Genomic DNA, 20,483 nt, shown 5'->3' with positions numbered 1-20,483 from the left:
GGGACTCCAGGATCGCGCCCTGGGCCAAAGGCAGGCGCCAAACCGCTGAGCCACCCTGGGATCCCCCAAGAATTTTTAAAAAGGAAAAAAAGGAATTAAAGGACTTGGTTTCAGACTATAAACATACGTGTCAGATTTTTTTTTAAAGATTTTATTTATTTTTATTCATGAGAGACAAGAGAGAGAGGCAGAGACACAGGCAGAGGGAGAAGCAGACTCCATGCGGGAGCCCGATGTGGGACTCCATCCAGGGTCTCCTAGATCAGGCCCTGGGCTGAAGGCAGAACTAAACCACTGACCCACCTGGGCTGCCCCATGTAAATAACCTAGTATTTACAATATTTGTCAGCCACAGGGCACCTGTGGCTTAGTTGTCTAAAGCATCCCAACTCTTGATTTCAGCTCAGGTCAGATCAAGCCCCATGTCAGGCCCTGAGCTGGGTGGGTATCGAGCCTGCTTAAGATTCTCTCTCCCTGTCTTTTTGCCCCTCCCCCTCCATCCATCAATCAGTCAATCTCCCTTCAACCCCTTATTTGGCTCTGTGCTGGGTGTAGCGCCTACTTTAAAAAAAAAAAAAAAATTCTCTCCCTAGGTTTGTTGGCAAAGAAAGCCAGGTTTAATCTTTTTAAGAGTAAAGAAGAGGCTTAAAAAAAAAAAAAGCCAGCAATACTCTATTATGAATCAGAAAAGTCCAGAGATAAGACTAAGATGGAAGCTTGAACTACTTATGTTTTGTAGTCCATTACAATTGTTAATGGAACCAATACAAAGCAGAAAATTCTCAGTATCCATATTCTACTTTTTATTTTGGTGATTGATTGATTGATTTTTGGTGATCTCTTTAAATGTACTCTTAAAATAGGGTTGTCATCTTCTTTTAGTATTGTTAGGCTTACTGCCGTAATCTTTGTTTATAAATCAAAGGTTAAAGATATTATATGAGTACAAAGTGGCATTTTAAATTGCAAATGGGCGGCTTCTGTTCTTAGTGTATTCTGAGTAAGCAGTCCCTCTACCTTTGGATATCTGCAATTAAGACCACATAGGTAAATGGTTTTATAGGTGGGGCCTATAATTTGGGGAATTCTGGAAGTGAGTGCACTCACACAGTAGAAATCTACATTTATTGTCTGCAGTTTAGGGCTGGGAAAGTTCAAATCTGCCTTTCCTAGTCTTGGCTCAGGAAACTGACAGTTTCAAGGGTGATTGAATCTCCCTAGCTCCACAGATGGAAGGAGGCTATCTGCATAAAAAAGAGAAGGGAGAAATTACATTTGGGGAGGCATTCAGGAAGCCCATTTTGAGTAATTTCATGAACTCCTTGAATTGCTTCTTGCTTCAGTAGGACTCATTAAAGCAATCACAATTTTTTATGACTACATTAGTAGTTCTTCAAAGGAGATGTGGTTTATAGGATTAGGGAAGAATATAGAAACAAATAATACGTGTTTATGAATTTATTTACTTGGATACATGTTTATGAAAGTGTGAACTCTGACATCAGTATTTAATAGGCTACATTAGGGGTGAATTTCTGTTCTTCACTTAATGAGTCTTTGATAGTTATGTTGATGGTTATGATGAGCACATCAAAATAGTATTTTAAGCGATTAGGAGATGTTAATATAAATTCAGTCTTGTTCTTAGAGTTGATTGTAGGACATTGAATTTTTGTTTCATAAAAACCATTTTGCTGACCCTAAAACTGTAATATAGCTAAATCCTAACATTTGAAAACAAAAATATCTTGGTAGATAGCACTTTGAATTTTAATGTAAGGATAGCAATATGCCATAGTTTTGATTAGGTATTCTTTATCCTCCTAAAATATTGATTGAATAGTGTGTATTGTTCAATTTCTTGATCTGAGTGTTAAAATTAGTATTTGTAAAACTGTTTCTTCCACTTTTGGTGGGGGGTAATCCAAAAAATTTATATTTCTGTCTACTTGCAGATACAAAACAGATGGGAAAGAGAAGGAGGCAATCCTTGAAGAAGATGATGACCTCTGGGTCAGAATTCGACATCGGCACATTGCAGTTGTATTAGAGTATGTGAACCCACTTTAATTTTTATTACATATTTTTCAGGCACTATGTACATGAAAGTGTATTTTATAATCTAAAATATTTCTCTAAAGAGTTACACCTTGGAAATCTAAAGAATTTCCTCAAATTTGACAGGGAAATTCCCAAACTAATGAAGGAAATTTCATCAACAAAGAAGGCAACAGAAGGAAAGGTAAGACTTTTATTTAACATTCAAAATAATATGGTGAGTTTTAAAATGTGTTTAAAGTTTTTATTTTATCTTTTTAATTTTCCATTTGGCAAAATTTCTGACATACACAAAAGTAGAGAAAATGAACTCCCTAATCTCAATAGTTAGCAACATTTTGTCTATCTTGTTTCATTTGAATTTATTTTTAAATTTTTATTATTTTATTTTTAATTTTTAAAAAAAGATTTATTTATTCATGAGAGACACACAGAGACAGAGACATATATCGGCAGAGGGAGAAGCAGGCTCCCTGCAGAAAGCCTGATGTGGAACTCGATCCCGGATCCCGAGATCACATACTGAGCTGAAGGCAGACAACCACTGAGCCACCCAGGTGTCCCTGAGTTTATTTTTATTTATTTTTATTTTTTATTTTTATTATTATTATTTTTTAATTTATTTATGATAGTCACACACAGAGAGAGAGAGAGAGAGGCAGAGACATAGGCAGAGGGAGAAGCAGGCTCCATGCACCAGGAGCCCGACGTGGGATTCGATCCTGGGTCTCCAGGATCGTGCCCTGGGCGAAAGGCAGGCGCCAAACCGCTGCGCCACCCAGGGATCCCTGAGTTTATTTGTAAAAGGCCATTTTAGCTGATTTCATCAGTGCATTTTTGTTAGATATTTTTTTTATATTGAGGTGTAATTTACCTAAGTGCACAAATCTTAAGTATATACTGAGTAAATTTTTACTTTTATATATATATATTTGGAACCACCACCTAAATCAAGATAGAAAACCTTTCCATCATTCCAGAAGATTATACAATAATATCATCTGTGAATAAAGAAAATTTAACCCAATCCTTTCCAATCTTTATACATTTTAAAATAGTTTTCTTTGTAGTTAATATCTCTTAGCTTTATAATGTAGAATAGAATTGATGATAGAGGTTATCATTGTTTCATTCCCAGCCTTAGGAGAAACATGTTTGAAATTTCACCTTTGAGTGTTGTATTTTAGATACATCCTTTTGTTGTTGTTGTTGTTTTTGAGAGAAAGCACAAGATCGGGAGGGGTGGGCTGAGGGCAAGGAAGAGAGAGAATCCCAAGCAGTCTACACATACTGCATGCGGTCCAGCGTGGGCTCCATCCCAGGACACTTGAAGTCATTATGTGAGCCAAAATCAAGATTTGGATGCTCAATTTACTGAGCCACTCAGGTGCCCCTTTAGATTTATCCAGGATTATCCTATTATTAATTTGCAAGTAGGATGTTCAGGTTTTTGTAATCAGAATGGGTGTTGGATTTCATCAAATGCTTTCTTAGCATCTATTGAAATTATTTTTCTCCTTTTTTCCGTTAATATGATAAATTACATTGATTCTCTAACAAACCAACCATGTATTCCCAGAATAAGTTGCACTAGTCTTGATGCATTATCCTTTTCCTATAACACTGAATGTATTTGCTAAAATTTTGCTTGGGATATTTAATTCCAGGTTTATGAGAAATATTTCCCTGTCATATTCCTTTTTTATTTTTTTAAAAGATTTTATTTATTTATTTAGAGAGAGCCACTTGTAAATAGGGGGAGGGAGAGAGAGAATCTCACACAGACTCTGTATGGAGCACAAGATGTCCAGTACAGGGCTAGATGTCACAGTCTTGAGATCATGACTTGAGCCAAGATCAGGAGTCGGACACTCCCCAACTGAGCTGTCCTGGCACCCCAGAATGTATCCTTATATTATCATAGTCTACCTTAAAGTATACTTTTGCCATGTCCTGAATAATTCAAGAATCTTACAACAGTTTAACTACATTTACCCTTTCCTCTTTTGTGCTATTGTTTTCATATATTTTACTACAACATGTGTTTTATAGACTAAAGATATCATTTCGGGGGGGGTGGGCTGCCTGGGTGGCTCGGTTGAGCATCTGACTCTTGATTTCTGCTCAGGTCATGATCTTAGGGACCAAGCCCTATGTGAGGTTCCATGCTCAGCAGGGAGTCTGATTAAAATGATCTCCCTCTGCCCCTTGCCACCCCCACCCTATGCTCACACTCTCTTGTTCTCTCTCTAAAAATAAATAAATCTTTTAAAAAGATGTTATTTTTGTTTTAAATTCTCAATAGACTTCTGTTTTTTGTTGTTGTTGTTTGTTTTTAGAGAGAGAGAGAGAGTGTGTGGAAGGGGTGGGGAGGGGGAGAATTTTAAGCAGGCTCCATGGCCTGCATGGAGCCCAACATGGGGCTCTGTCCCACAGCCCTGAGATCATGACCTGAGCTGAAACCAAGAGTTGGACATTTAACCGATGGAGCCACCAAGGAGCCCCAATTCTCAGTAGACTTTTATATTACCCACATGTGTGTGAAATTTATTGTTACTTACTCCTTATTACTCTTCAGTGTTTTTCCATGAAGGCTGGATGAATTTTCAACTTTTGTTTTATCTGAGGATATCTTTGCTTTGCAAACTTTTCAGGTACATTTTTGCAAGATTTAAAATTCAAGGTTGGCAGTTTTCCTTTTAGCAGTGTGAAGATTTCAATGCATCACCTTCTGGCTACCATAGTTTATATTAAGGAAGCCAGCTTTCATGTTGTTTTCCTGAAGATAAAGTGTCTTTTAGGACGCCTGGGTAGATCAGCAGTTGAGTGTCTGCCTTTGGCTCAGAGCGTGATCCCAGGTCCTGGGATCAAGTCCCGCATTGGGCCCCCTGTGAGGAGCCTGCTTCTCCCTCTGCCTATGTCTCTGCCTCTCTCTGTGTGTCTCATGAATAAATAAATAAAAAAAATTTTAAGTGTCTTTTTAAAGATTTTCCCTTTATTTTTGATTTTTAGCAATTTAGCCATCATGTTTCTTACTGTAATATATTTTTCTTGGTATGTCTCTTCCTTGGGTTTGTTGAGCTGTTTGAATCACTGGATTAGTAACTTTCATCATATTTGTAAAATTCTTGGCCAGTATTTCCTCGTGTCTTGATTTCATCCTACTATTTCTCCTTTCCTCCTAGGACTCCCTCTACTTGAGTTAGATTTCTTTTTTTTCTACTATGTTCTACATCTTTTACATTCTGTTCCTTTTTTTTTCCATACTTTTTTCCTCTTTGTTTTAATTGAATGTTTTCTATTAACCTGAGTCTCCTATTTCTGTCTCTGTTGATGTCCATTCTCCTGTTAAAGTCATTCTATATATTGTTCTTTTTACATTGATTTATAAAAGTTCTCGCTGTATAATATAAAATTCTGTGTGTTTTGCAAATTCCTACAATCATATAATCACAGTCAATATATAGAATATTTCCATTACCTTCCCAAAATTCCTTTTTGTCCCTTGTAGACAACCCCTCTGTTCAGCTCTGATCTCCTGGCAACCACTACTCTGTTCTCTGTCTCTATAGTGTAGCCTTTATAATACAGTAGGACTTCTCATTTATTGTAATACACTTAATATTCATGTTGCATGTAACAGTGGCTTCACCAACTAATTACTGAGTAGTGTTCCAGTTTATGTGTATACCACAGTTTATCTACTCAAATTGTTGAACTTTTTTTTTTTTCAGGTTGTTGGTAATTATGAATAAAGCCACTATAAAACATTCAGGTCTCGTATAAACAGGTGTTTTCATTCACTTGGGTAAATGAGTGAAATTGCTGGGTCATATGGTAAATGCTTTTTTAACTTTATAAGAAAATTCCAAACTGTTGTGGCTGTACCATTTTATACTCCCACCACCATTATAGGAAGTCACTTTGGTTTTATTTTTATTTATTTTAAGATTTTATTTATTTGAAAGAGAGACAGAGAGTGATAGTACGAATAGGGAGGAGATGGAGAAGCAGCTCCCCACTGAGCAAGGAGGCTGATGGAGGGCTTAATCCCAGGACCCTGGGATCATAATCTGAGGAGAGGATAGACTCTTAACTGACTCAGCCACCCAGACATATTTGACAGTGGTTTTAATTTCTAATACTGCATTTAGTTTTAAGATAGCTGTTGAATTTTTAAAATAAATTCTAATTTTCTGATGAAATACTGTACCTTTTTCATCCATTTAGTCCATCTTTTCCTGTTTTCTTTAACATAAATATGTAATTTTTGAATTTCTTGTTTGCTAACTCCCCAACATCTGGATCGTCTTAGGTCAGCCTTTTTTTTTTTTTTTTTTTTAATAAATTCCAGTATAGTTAACATACAGTGTTATATTAGTTTCAGGTGTACAATATAGTGATTTAACAATTCCATACATTACTCAGATGTTTATCATAAAGTGTGCTTTTAATCTCTATCACCTATTGCACCCATTCCCCCTGCAACTCCTCCTCTGGTACCATCAGTTTGTTCTCTGTAGTTAGAGTCTGCTTTTTGGTTTGTTTCTTTTTTTCTTTGTTCATTTGTTTTGTTTCTTAGATTCCACATGAGTGAAATCGTATGGTATTTCTTTTTCTGACTGGCTTATTTCATTAGCATTAGACTCTCTAGATCCATCCATGTTGTTGCAAATGGCAAGATGTCATTCTTTTTTATTTCTGAATAATATTCTATTGTGTATATATACCACATCTTCTTTGAGATCTACGTTTATTGACTATTTTATCGCTTCACTATTGATCACTTTTTTTAAGATTTTATTTATTTATTCATAGACACAGAGAAAGAGGCAGAGACACAGGTAGAGGGAGAGGGAGACGCAAGCTCCATGCAGGGAGTCCGATATGGGACTCGATCCTGGGTCTCCAGGATCACACCTCAGGCTGCAGGCGGCGCCAAACCGCTGCGCTACCGGGGCTGCCCTTGATCACTTTTTTTTTACATGTCCAGTAGTATTTCGGTGTATGGTAGACATCTCAGATAACATATTTCAGAGGTTCTAAATGATGTGGTTTTTTTTTTTTTTTTTTTTTTTTTTTTTTTTTTTTTTGCCAAGAGTATTAAGTTCTTTTCTGATGGCTGGGTAGCTCAGCAGTTGAGTGTCTGCCTTTAATCTGCTGATAAGTAACTTTAATTCTGTTGAGACTTAATACAAGGTGCTGTTATGGTGAGTGTATTTCCTTTTGTACTTAGTTCAAAGACATAGTCCTAGTACTGAATGTCTGGTATGTTCACTTAGCTCTTTCTTCTTTGTTTTTTTTTTTTTTTTTTTTTTTTTAAGATTTTATTTATTTATTCATGATAGTCACAGAGAGAGAGAGAGGCAGAGACATAGGCAGAGGGAGAAGCAGGCTCCATGCAGGAAGCCCGACGTGGGATTCGATCCCAGGTCTCCAGGATCACGCCCTGGGCCAAAGGCCAGCGCTAAACCGCTGTGCCACCCAGGGATCCCACTCTTTCTTCTTTGGATCAGAGAATACCAGTATTTTCTTAGCACTAAGATCCCTCTGAAATCTTTGTTTAGCATTTAGCCACCCAGCAGTTGTTCTGTGGTAGTCCTTTAAGAGTTTTTCTGTTTACGTGTGCACCTTAGCTTTTGGCTAGGGATCTCAAGCAACCTTTCTTTGAGTTATTTCTTTGAGTTATGTTGTGACTAGCTCTTTCTCTGTAGCACCAAACCCCCCCCCCCTCCGACCCTACCTCACGAGCCCCAGCTCTAATCTCTTTCTTCTATTCAGAGAGACTAGAGCTTTTTACATGAATTCTGCTTTCTTTCCTATGTTTGGGAAAGTGTCCCAGTGAAACGTCAGAGTCAGTACAAGGATCACCTATGCTTTTCTTTTGCTCAAGTATCTTAGCTGTGAGCTCTTTTTCTCATACATTGGCTGAGAGCTCTTATGTATTTTGTCCAATTCTGTTGTTTATGGAGGGAGACTAATTCTGATACCAACTACTTTGTTGTAACTTAAAGCCTTTTGAACTTTTTTTTTAAATTTGCCACATATTTAGAAAATTAACAATAGGGGGATCCCTAGGTGGCTCAGCAGTTTGGCACCTGCCTTCAGCCCAGGGCGTGATCCTGGAGTCCCAGGATCGAGTCCCACATTGGGCTCCCTGCATGGAGCCTGCTTCTCCCTCTGCCTGTGTCTCTGCCTCTCTCTCTCTCTGTCTCTCATGAATAAATAAATAAAATATTTTTTAAAAATTAACAATAAAACTACAAGATTTAAAAATTATTATATAGAGGGTACCAAGGTGGAGCAGTCAGTTAAGCATCTGACTCTTGGTTTCAGCTCAGGGTATGATCTCAGGATCATGAGATTGAACCCCTCCTTGGGCTCTGGGCTCAGCAGAGAGTCTGCTTAAGATTCTCTCTCTCCTTCTGCCTCTCCCCTCTGTGCGTGCACTCTCTCTCTCTCAAATAAATAAAAATAAATCATAAAAAATTAAGAAACTGCAAAAATTATTATACAGGATATCTGCATTATAAGTTTGCTTTAAAAATGTTTGACTTTTTTTTCTAGACATCACTTAGTGCACTTGCCCAGCTCATGAAAAAGATGCCCCATTTTCGTAAACAGATTACTAAGGTAAGCAGTATTGTATATGAGATTACTTTATAATTTTTAGTGTATTAGTCCATCCAGTTCTATAGTCAGATTTAGTAGTGGGTGTCTTGGGATACTTGGTATTAGTTACCCTCTAAAATTCATCCAAATCCAGCTTCAACTTTTTGTATCTTTGTCTTCATCAGCTAGAGAATTTTGTATTTATCAACTTAAAAAGAAAATTCAGCATTGGATTAACCAGTGGTGGTTCTGCTTGGTTCTTTAATAATTATATATTAGTAGTTAAGAGCAGCTAAGCTGTGTTAGCATTTAAACTGTTCATTTTGCTGTATCAATCCTTCTTATGAGTCATTGTCAGAATAATCTTAACACATTTTTTTTTTTATCATATGTCACCCTGTTCAAGAACCAGTAATATAAATCCAAAAACTTTTTCTGTTGGACTTTTAGGGCTTAGCTTTTTTTTTCCCTGACCACCTTTATCATTACTCTTAAACACATAGTCAACCCTTCCATTTTATTTTTTACTGTCTCTTGATTGTCCCCTGTGGACCATGTTAATTCTCACTTCTCTTTTTCTTGAACTATTTTCCTTTTTTACGTGGTACCTCCTTTCCACCTCAGCCCATAATTTCCTTCATGCCCATCTCACAAGTTTAATATTATCAATTGTACAAAAAGAAGTTAAAATGTATTCAATAATTGATTTCTTTTGTTTTTCAGCAAGTTGTTCATCTTAACTTAGCAGAAGATTGCATGAATAAATTCAAGCCTAATATAGAAAAACTCTGTAAAAGTGAACAGGTATGTGCAGAGTGAGAAATACCTATGTCATCATAAACTTCTAGATTGAACTTTGTAAGATGCACTAAATCACAGAATCTCTTTTAGAAGGGGGCTCAACTTGGCAGTATTTAAATACATCACTCCCTGGTTACCTGGGTGGCTTAGTCGGTTTAAGCATCTGACTTGATTTCAGCTCAGGTGTAGATCTCTGCAAGGTGGAATTCAGGCACCGTGTTGGGCTCCACACTTGGGCATGGACCCTACTTAAAAAATAAAAATAAATAAATAGGGATCCCTGGGTGGTGCAGGGGTTTAGCACTCGCCTTTGGCCCAGGGCGCGATCCTGGAGACCCGGGATCGAATCCCACATCGGGCTCCCGGTGCATGGAGTCTGCTTCTCCCTCTCCCTATGTCTCTGCCTCTCTCTCTCTCTCTCTCTCTCTCTCTCTCTGTGGCTATCATAAATAAATAAAAATAAAATAAATAAAAATAAAAATAAATTAATAAATACATCATTCCTCTCCAACATTATCAGGTAGCTATAGGTATCATAATAAGCAGTCTTTCCTAATCTATAATTGTGTGTTTTGGGTTAAATGTGATAATTTTAGTGTTTGGAACATTATTTCAGAGTAATGCTATTGGCAGGCCTTTCTTAATAGATGCAACATTTAATGCAGCACCCTGCAGCATACTACATTGGCACATTTAACTTGTTTTAAGAGTCCCTCCTGCCCCCCTCCCCCACCGCCGCCATAATGCCAAAACTGTTTAGACCGGTGCTAAGAGAAATGGAATGCAAGCCCTATTGAATTTTGTTTAATTTTTTTGAGACACTGAGAGAGCAAGAGAGAGCATGAACAGGGAAAGGGCATGGGGGAGGGAGAGAGAATCTTAAGCAGGGGTTCAATCTCATGACCTTGTGATTATGTATTACCTCAGCTGAAATCAAGAGTCAGACATTTAACCAACTGAGCCACCCAGGCACCCCAAGCCATATGTAATTTTAAATATTACAGTATAGCTGACTCTTGGATGGGGATCAGGGGTGCTGATTCCCCCCCCCCACACACACACACACAGTAAAAAAGTCCATGTATAACTTTTGACTCCTGCAAAACTTGACTCCCCCACGCTAATAACCTTCTATTGACCAGAAGCCTTACTGATAACATAAGCAGTTGGTTAACACATATTTTGTATGCTATATGTATTATATACTGTATTCTTACAGTAATGCAAGCTAGAGGAAATGTTTCTAAGAAAAGCATAAGGAAGAGAAAAATACATGTAAAGCACTTTGTTATATTTATTGAAAAAAATCCATGGATAAGTGGATCAGCACACTTCAAACCTGTGCTATTCAAAGGTCAACTGTAGTCACGTTAAAAAGGTAAAAAGAAAGGTAGTTAATTTAAACAATGTATTTTAAAAAAATAAAAATAAACAATGTATTTGACTTGATCTAATGTTTTCCAAACATTATTTCAACATACAATCAATATAAAAAATATTAGTGACATATTTTACATTCCTTTTTATGCACCAAGTCTTCAAAATCTAGTGTTTTCATTTATAAATACATCTTAATTCAGGCTAGCCACATTTCAAGTGCTCATTGACCACATGTGGCTCAGGATTACCCTAGAAGCATAGGTTTAATCATTTTTTTCTCTGAATTATTTTTTTGACTTTTTATATTTTGTACAATCAGTAGTTTACAAGTAATGCCTATATTTGAAGTATCATCAGTGTTACATTAAAATTTAGCAAGATTTGGGCAGCCCCAGTGGCGCAGCGGTTTGGCGCCTCCTGCAGCCCGGGGCGTGATCCTGGAGACCCTGGATCGAGTCCCGCGTCGGGCTCTCTGCATGGAGCCTGCTTCTCCCTCTGCCTGTGTCTCTGTCTCTCACTTTCTCTCTGTCTCTATGAATAAATAAAATTAAAACTTTAAAAAAAAATTTAGCAAGATTTAAGATCTTTTAAAAAATATTTTATTTTTAATCTCTACCCAGTGTGGGGCTTTGAACTTAACAATCCTGAAATCAGGAGTCACATACTCTACTAACTGAGCCAGCCAGGTACCCCTGGATTTAAGAGATTTTTAATTGAGAAGTGAACTTGGATTATAGGCCACTGACTATATTTAATTTTCATTAAGGACCTGGCACTTGGAACTGATGCAGAAGGACAGAAAGTGAAAGATTCTATGAGAGTACTCCTTCCAGTTCTACTCAACAAAAGTCATGATAATTACGATAAAATAAGAGCAATTCTACTTTACATCTTCAGTATTAATGGTAATAGAGACTTTATTTTTATGAATATATTAAAATACTCAGATCTAAAATCACGTTATAATAAGTAATTACTATTGATCATAGGAGAGTCTTAGAAAATTCAAAGGTAGTAGCTTATGTTGGGTAAAGGAAAAATTGGAAATTGGGAGAAGATTGAAGGATATATAATTAAATATTTGCTTTTATTTAAAAAGCTTTATTCATGGGTACTACCTGAAACTAGACATGATTGTGGTAGCAATTATGTGATTTTTCCATAAGGAAAAATTGGAAATTGGGAGAAGATTGAAGGATATATAATTAAATATTTGCTTTTATTTAAAAAGCTTTATTCATGGGTACTACCTGAAACTAGACATGATTGTGGTAGCAATTATGTGATTGTGCACTCATATTTTTATCTAAGGAACTACGGAAGAAAATTTGGACAGGTTGATCCAGAACGTAAAGATAGAAAATGAGAGTGACATGATCCGTAACTGGAGTTACCTTGGTGTTCCTATTGTCCCCCCAGTAAGAAATCTTTCGTTCAATATATATTCCTATCTGTACGTATATGGTTGTTTGCATTAAATATGTTTTCTTATGTGGGAATCCAAGTAAATAATCTTCTTAATTTTACTCTATAGATTTGGTAAGTAAAAATTTTTAAATTTTGTTTTCTGTATATGAGTAATTTGGACAAATACATTTTTCTAGTGAATTTATATCTTAGGTCTTCTGTTATAATTTACTCTTTATGCTTTTCTCTATGATTCCTTTTATAGCAAATCTTGAAAGAACTCTGTTTAGAATCTCTTTCCCATCAAGCTTTGCACTTTTTTTTTTTTTTTTTTAATTTTTATTTATTTATGATAGTCACAGAGAGACAGAGAGAGAGGCAGAGACATAGGCAGAGGGAGAAACAGGCTCCATGCACCGGGAGCCTGATGTGGGATTCGATCCCGGATCTCCAGGATCGCACCCTGGGCCAAAGGCAAGCGCCAAACCACTGCGCCACCCAGGGATCCCGCTTTGCACTTTTGAGTAAATATATTTTCTGGTACTGATACATATTTTATCAGAGTACAGAATATTGTGAAATTGCGTGACTCCACCTACTTAGATTTTTTGAGTAGGCATTTCTACTCTTAGTTGTTTTTTTTTGTTGTTGTTGTTTTATAAGAATATATTAATTTGAGAGAGAGTGAGCAAGAGAGAATGCTCACAGCAGAAGGTAAGGGGCAGAGGGAAAGGGAGAAGTAGACCCACCACTGAGCAGAGAGCCTGACATGGGGCACAGGGATCTATCCCAGGACCCTGAGATCCTGATGTGAGCCGAAGGTAGATGCTTAACCGACTGAGCCATCCAGGTGCCCCTGCACTCTTAGTTTTACTGAGTCAAACAGTCAACATAGTATTTGCTGTACTTACCTTTTTAAGAAATGTAATAATGTAATGTTACTATATAAGATTACAGGTTTTAAATTTTTTTCTTCTATTTGTATTAGTCTCAACAAAGTAAACCATTAAGAAAGGATAGGTCTACAGAAGAAACTTTTCAACTCTCTCGATGGACACCTTTTATCAAAGATATTTTGGAGGTAAAATTCATTAAATTTTACTTATACCCTAAGTGCCTTTGTGTAGAATATTCTTTTTCCTTTTTTATGTTTATCTGTCAGTCTGAGCATATCTGTTGGTCAGAAATTTCTGCTGTACTGGGAGGGTTCACAAAATAAGGCTGTATCTGGGGTCAAGGGTGGAAAGGAAATGTGAAGATTCTTTAAAGATCTCAAACAAACATACAAACTGCCTCAAAATAAATAAAAGTAAGCATGCATACTGCATTATTGGGAAAAAAAACCCTATTGTTTTAAATAACTATATGTAGCAGAAGGTTAAATAATTTATTTGAATGAAAGTTCTACAAAATAACGTTTGCATACAACCAGTTAGACTCTGGTATTCTTGGAAAAGTATTTGTGTTATTAAACTGTAAATTGTAAATTATAGTTTGCTGTTCCGTCCAACAGATGGCTTATGCCTTTAGTACTGTTTGCTTTTAGAAACTAATATTCAATTATGGAAAATTAGAAAATGAACTAATAAAAGTTGTATTATGAGCAGTAAAATCATGACATTGATTGTTCAGTTATAATATAGTTTCATTTATTCCAATTTTCCTTTGACTTAAACCTGTTTCAACTTTGCTTTGGGAACTAAATGTGTATAATTTATGACTATAATTTTCCTGTTTTGTTTGGCTGATTTTGTCATTCACACATTCTTAACCATAGGTGAAAAGTTTAAAGAATTTAGACTTTGTTTTCTACAACATAACCTACCCAACATAACCTACCCATAACAAGGATCTAGCTAAGTAGTTCTTCTTGGCTGGTACATTTAAAATAAGAATTGACTTCCTGAATCCTGTAACAAGTATTTGCATGTTAATTTAAAAAGTTTAGTTTTGGCTCAGTGGCATTCTAAGACCTTCAGGATTTCTCCTGAAACTTGATTTCTTTGCTTCTTATAGTTTTAATGAAATATTCTTGGATTACTAAATACCTTTTGCTCATTCTTTATGCCTATGTACTAATAATACCTTTTATATTACTGTGCTGTAATGTAGTGGTCTCCAGATTGTTATAATCATGCATAACTTAACCATAAAAATTGTGAACATAAGCTTATAGTATATGACTATTTATAAACTATGTATTACTGTTCTGGTGAGAAACATAATCTATATACCTAGCAAATCCTATATCATAAACCCTAAAAAAAATTTTTTAACAAAAGGAAAAGTTCTCTCATCCCTTTGGATTGTTTTGATTACCCTTAGGTCAGGGATGCACATCCTATTTTAGAGCCACTGCAATGAAGGACAAGGCCTGGGCTCTCCAGTAGCCTAAGAGGTATGTCAGGACTAGGATGTTATTTAGCACTCTAGAGATAAATGTTTTGATAAGGTCTCTGCAATCCTTCTACCAGTATTGGAGACCCTCCACGTGAAGAAATGTAAACATTCAGTAAATATTGGTTTAATAAGTAAGTAAAGGATTGCATTAGTTTTTGAAGCAAGTAAGATTTGTAAGTTTCAGAGAGTAAGCTAACCTTATTTCATTAAATATTTACATACCTTTAGGTCCCTGACTTGTAAACACAAGTTTTGAGTTTTATGTAAAATGCACAAATAAAAAATCCTGGAACTTACATTTTTTTGTTGGTGTTAATTCTTTTCTTCCGTAGGATGCCATTGATAATAGATTAGATTCAAAAGAATGGCCATATTGTTCCCAGTGTCCAGCAGTATGGAATGGCTCAGGAGCTGTAAGGTAAAACCTATCAATGAAAGGCGGTGAAACTGTCGATATGATATTGCAGACTAATAATTGAAATGGTACAGAAGTAACTCTAATATTGGCAGCTTTCCTGGAGGCATAGTCACTTAAGAGACAGGTTTTCTGTAACTTCAACCTGTTTTAAGTGATTGCAGGTAAGCAGTATGAAAATGTACTGTATCATTAAAAAAAAAAAAAAAAGTTTCCTATCTTATACTGAAGTGTCAACTCCCAGTCCCATCCTACTTTACATAATACCAAACCGTTGTCTCTTTTGTTCATTAAATGGGTAAACACCCAAGTCTCTTGTTTGCTAAGATTAGACTAACACTCCACTAGGCAGACAAGCCTCAACTTAGTTTACCACTCCAGTGTTTAGCTTCCTCTTTACTGCTAGCCTTTGGAGATTTCTCTTATTTGTTTACTTTCAGCTGTGCTTTTAAAAAGGAGTTAGTTCACTCTTATTTTAACCAAAGCTTCTAGGTGCTTCCTAGAGATTTTCAGGATCTAGGGATTTTATTATTATTATTTTTTATCTATCAGAATGTAAAACACCAGCACAACACCTTATACATGTATGCGAAACAAATTACTTGTTTTATTTTGTTTGATTATATTTATAATCCCATTGTCCTAAAATTGCTATTCAGAAATTTAAAAATTAATAGGATCACATAATTGTTTTGGGCATTATTATTTCCTTTTTTCTCTTTTCTTTCTTTCTTTTCTTTTTTTTTCTTTTTTTTGCTCTTTCTTTTGAAAATTTTTTTTAAAATTTATTTTAGAGTGTGTGTGTGTGTGTGTGTGTGCGCGCGTGCACATCCGCGCGCAAGAGTGAGGCAGAGGGAAAGAATCTCAAGCAGACCTCCCCACTGAGCATGAGCAACACAGGGCTTGATCTCAAAACCCTGAGATCATGACCTGAGCCAAAATCAAGAGTTGGATGCTTAACTAACTCAGTCACCCAGGCACTTTTTGAAATAGTCTTCTTTTTTATAAAAAATTTTTTTCTTTAAGCTTTTGTTTTTTATTCATGAGAGACACAGAGAGAGAGGCTGAGACATAGGCAGAGGGGGAAGCAGTCTCACTGTGGGGAGTCCAGTGCGTAACTCGATCCCAGGACCCCAGGACAGGATCACAACCTGAGTGGAAGGCAGACACTCAACTACTGAGCCACCCAGCCGCCCCTTGAAATAGTTTTTATTGGGCAGCCTGGGTGGCTCAGCAGTTGAGCACGGCCTTCCGCCCAGGACGTGATCCTGGGGACCTGGGATCAAGTCCCACATCGGGCTCCCTGCATGGAGCCTGCTTCTCCCTCTGCCTATGTCTCGGCCTCTCTCTCTCTCTATCTCATGAATAAATAAAATCTTAAAAAAAAAAAAAAATTATTTATTTATTTATTTATTTATTTATTTATTTATTTATTTATTTATTTATTTATTTTTAAAGATTGTATTTATTTATTCCTGAGAGACACAGAGAGAGAGAGAGAGGCAGAGGGAGAAGCAGGGTCCCTGCAGGGAGCCTGATGTGGGACTCGATGTAGGACTCAATCCCAGGATCCAGGATCATGCCTTGAGCCGAGGGCAGACGCTTTCAACAGCTGCTCCACTCAGGCGTCCCTTGAAATAGTTTTTTTTTTTTTTTTAAAGATTTTATTTATTTATTCATGAGAGACACAGAGAGAGGCAGAGACACAGGCAGAGGGAGAAGCAGGCTCCATGCAGGGGGCCTGATGTGGGAATTGATCCTGGGACTTGGGGTCACGCCCTGAGCCAAAGGCAGATGCTCAGCTGCTGAGCCACCCAGGTGTCCCTGTTTTATGAATTTAATTGTTTCAGATTCCACATAGAAGTGAGATCATGCAGTAGTTGTCTTTTTGAGCCCAACATAATTTCACTTAGCATAATATCTTGCAGGTTCATCCATGTAGTTAAAGTTGGCAGGATTTCATTCTTTTTTTTAAGTTTTTATTTTATTTTAATTTTTTTAAAGATTTTATTTATTTATTTGAGAGTGAGAAAGTGAGCACAAGCAGGGAGGTGGGGAGGGAGAGAGGGAAGGGGAGAAAGAAGGCCGAGCATGGAGCCTGACATGAGTGAGATTCAATCCTAGGACCCTGAGATCATGATCTGAGCTGAGGGCAGATGCTTACCTGGTTCATTGAGCCACCAGGTGCCCCTTTCCTTCTTTTTTTTTTTTTTAAGCTGAATAATATTCCACTGCATATATATATATATGTATATACACTACATTTTCTTAATCCATTTCTCCATCAACAGATATTTAAGTGTTCTGTGTCTTGGCTATTACAAATAATGCTGCAGTAAACACAGAAGTGCAGATATGTCCTTGATAAACTCCTACCATCATACCTTACTGAGTTCAGCATGGGATTTCCCTGTACCACATCAGCTCCAGATCTGTACCTATGCTTCCCTCCCTGTGCCTATAAAATAGAGCTGACACTCTCTGATTTGTTTCATATGAGAAGTCTATGACTTCCTAAAGTTTAAAAAAAATGAAGGGAGTGGCACTGAAACAAGAGGATTTTAAAGACTTCAGAAAGTCATAGATTTTGGGACACCTGGGTGGTTCAGTGGTTGAGCACCTGCCTTTGGCCCAGGGTGTGATCCTAGACTCCCAGGACAGAGTTCCACATTGGGCTCCCTGCATGAAGCCTACCTCTTTCTGCCTGTGTCTCTGCCTCTCTCTCTGTGTGTGTCTCATGAATAAATAAATACAATCTTAAAAAAAGAAAGAAAGAAAGAAAGTCATGTATTTTCAGGTGTCTGAGTGACTCAGTTAAGCATCTGACTCTTGGTTTCAGCTTGGGTGATCTCAGGGTCCTGGGATCGAGCCCCATGTCAGGCTCTGTGCTCAGCGTGGAGTCTGCTTGAGTTTCTTTCTCCTCCTCCCTCTGCTCCTTTCCCCTGCACTTGCTTGCTCACTCTCTCTCTCAAATAAATCTTAAAAAAAAAAAGTCCTAGACTTTTCAGGTATATAGTGTCAGCTCTATTTTATGTGTAAAAATGCTGAACTAGGTTATGAGCAATTTGTCCAAACTCTCTGTTAGATCAAAATTAAACTTAAAATGGGGCTGTCCTACCTAACCTGTCTTGGTTCTCCATTCATACCATTGTTAAGTCATTTCCATAAAATAAGTGTAATTGGTGTCAAATTTGAGTTTGTTTGAGTTAGGCTTTTTAAAAACTCTGCAAGTGCTATGGCTTTGGAAATATTTTTAACGTATGGGTATTTATTTTTTAGTGCTCGCCAGAAACCTAGAACTAATTATTTAGAGGACCGAAAAAATGGGTCAAAGCTGATTATTTTTGTAATTGGAGGAATTACATACTCTGAAATGCGTTGTGCTTATGAAGTTTCTCAGGCCCATAAATCCTGTGAGGTTATTATTGGTAAGACATTTTCCTCTTTTCAGTTTTGTTTTAAACAATGCAAACCGTTATGTTCTAAGTTACATAGAGGACTAAATTGTTGAATACAAAAAAACTTACTAATCATAGTGTTTTATCTAATGTGCCACAGTTCTTTCCTGATTGACCTTTTTGATAATTTGATTTTTAAATATTCTATTTTCAGAGGAATAAGCTTCAAAATATTATATTACTTAGATATTATTAAATATGTCTTTTAAAATACTATGTTCTCTACTTGCCCTTAATATTAAATAAGTTTTAAGACATAAATACATTTCTACTACAGAAATACTTTTGAATGTTTTTGTGCGTGTGGACTTGACATTGGCAAGTCCTGAATGGAATTTAGGTGTTTTGTTTTTAAGATTTTATTTATTTATTTGACGGAGAGCACACTCAGGGGGAGAGGGAGAAACAAGCAGGTTCCCCTCTGAGCAGGAGTCAGACCCTTCCAGGGATTGATCCCTTTGCCTGTCCCCCTGCTCCTGCTCCCTCACGTGCTCTCTCTCTGAAATAAATCTTAAAAAAAAAATTTTTTTTTCAGTCAAAGCCACTGATACAGAAGCTCTCCTCATGCAACAGTTGTGTACCAGGTCTAAATCTACAGCTCTGCTTAATGATCCTGTGATTGAACAGTGACTATTCTGTTCTGCCACAAGGATACAATAACCTCCAGTTTGATCTTCAGCATATCAATGCATAGCACAAAGTAGACAAAGTACTAGGAGTGGTTTACTGAGCATGCTGTTCAATGAAGGGGAAGGACTGAAATATTGAGGTATAGGCAGATTTCAGGAATCTGTCTTATAGAAATTTTGTTAAATTGCCCCCAAGCTATGACACTTTGCAAATTTGAGGAAGAGGGCAATATAATTAGTCAAGAAGAATATGTAACTGCTGGACTCTGAAAATTTATCTTCTATCCTACCAGGTTCTACGCATATTTTAACACCCAGGAAACTTTTGGATGATATAAAGATGCTGAATAAACCCAAGGATAAAGTCTCCTTTACTAAGGATGAATAATGATTTTCATTTCTTTTGGAGATTCTTACTAACATGTTCAACTAAAATCAAGACAAAGTTGTTATGTCATTTAAACAATGTAAATATTTTATGGAATAATGACTTTTCAAATATATTTCATAAGGGACTTTGAGATTACATATCATAAATTTGCCATTTTTAATAATTTAAATAGTGTTGCTGCTTTGTAGATGAGAAGAAATGTTAAAATGCTTTCTAAGAGGGAATTTTTCACTTTTGCAACTGAATATATTAGAATTATGGGTAATTTTTCACAACTACCTATGTACATACTAATTACTTACCAGATTACCTGTCAAATATAGTTTTTTGGGAAAGAATGATTTTAAATGAAAAGGTTGTAAAAGTAAAACTGTATGATAGAATGATTTTCTATAAATAGTTTTTTTCATTTGAAATTCATTTATGTGTAAATTAATTCTGTCATTAATAGAATAATTTCACAGTGTATACTGTCTACCCAAATACTTCTAAAGAACACAATTTTATATAATTTCAAAATCATATATGTTTAAAGTAGACCAAAAATAAGTGTGATATTCTAAGAGAAAGTAAATGTAAAAAAATAATAATAATAAAATAAATAAATAAATAAATAAATAAATAAATAAATAAATAAATAGAAAGTAAATGTATAGTTACAAAAATTTATCTTTTGGGGGGCAAGGGAAGAAGGAGAAGTTGGGAAGTTTAAAAGTTCTAAATCAGAAAGTTACAAAAAAGAAAGAATGCACCATAATCTTCCCACCATGATAGATCCTGTTGACTTTTTATAAAAATAATGTAATATTTGTATAAGGTTGGATAATATAAAGATACGTATACACATGTGTTAAGCAAAGGGTGTGTCTTTATTTCAAATCTCTCTTTACCCGACCTCATAGTGGCCTCATAGTTTTTTTTTTTTAATTTTT

At 36.2% G+C, this 20,483-nt stretch overlaps 1 protein-coding gene across 3 annotated transcripts in view; it reads left to right on the top strand.

Moving 5' to 3' along the window:
- STXBP3 (syntaxin binding protein 3) overlaps positions 1-19,971 on the top strand; it is a 49,666-nt gene extending 29,695 nt beyond the window's left edge. For all 3 annotated transcript variants that reach the window (XM_025996333.2, XM_072754455.1, XM_072754454.1), the window contains 10 exons: positions 1,956-2,051; positions 2,185-2,242; positions 8,626-8,691; positions 9,394-9,474; positions 11,618-11,756; positions 12,163-12,269; positions 13,247-13,339; positions 14,991-15,076; positions 18,353-18,501; positions 19,454-19,971. In XM_025996333.2, the coding sequence (XP_025852118.1) occupies positions 1,956-2,051; positions 2,185-2,242; positions 8,626-8,691; positions 9,394-9,474; positions 11,618-11,756; positions 12,163-12,269; positions 13,247-13,339; positions 14,991-15,076; positions 18,353-18,501; positions 19,454-19,548 (970 nt within the window). In that variant the 3' untranslated portion in view covers positions 19,549-19,971. The remainder of the gene's footprint in view (positions 1-1,955; positions 2,052-2,184; positions 2,243-8,625; positions 8,692-9,393; positions 9,475-11,617; positions 11,757-12,162; positions 12,270-13,246; positions 13,340-14,990; positions 15,077-18,352; positions 18,502-19,453) is intronic.
- The last annotated feature ends 512 nt before the right edge of the window (positions 19,972-20,483 follow it).

This window comes from Vulpes vulpes, chromosome 3, assembly GCF_048418805.1.
Source record: "Vulpes vulpes isolate BD-2025 chromosome 3, VulVul3, whole genome shotgun sequence".
In the NCBI taxonomy this organism is placed as follows: Eukaryota; Metazoa; Chordata; class Mammalia; order Carnivora; family Canidae; genus Vulpes; species Vulpes vulpes.
The sequence above is the reverse complement of the archived record's forward strand: the minus strand, read 5'-3'. Positions and strand labels throughout refer to the sequence as shown.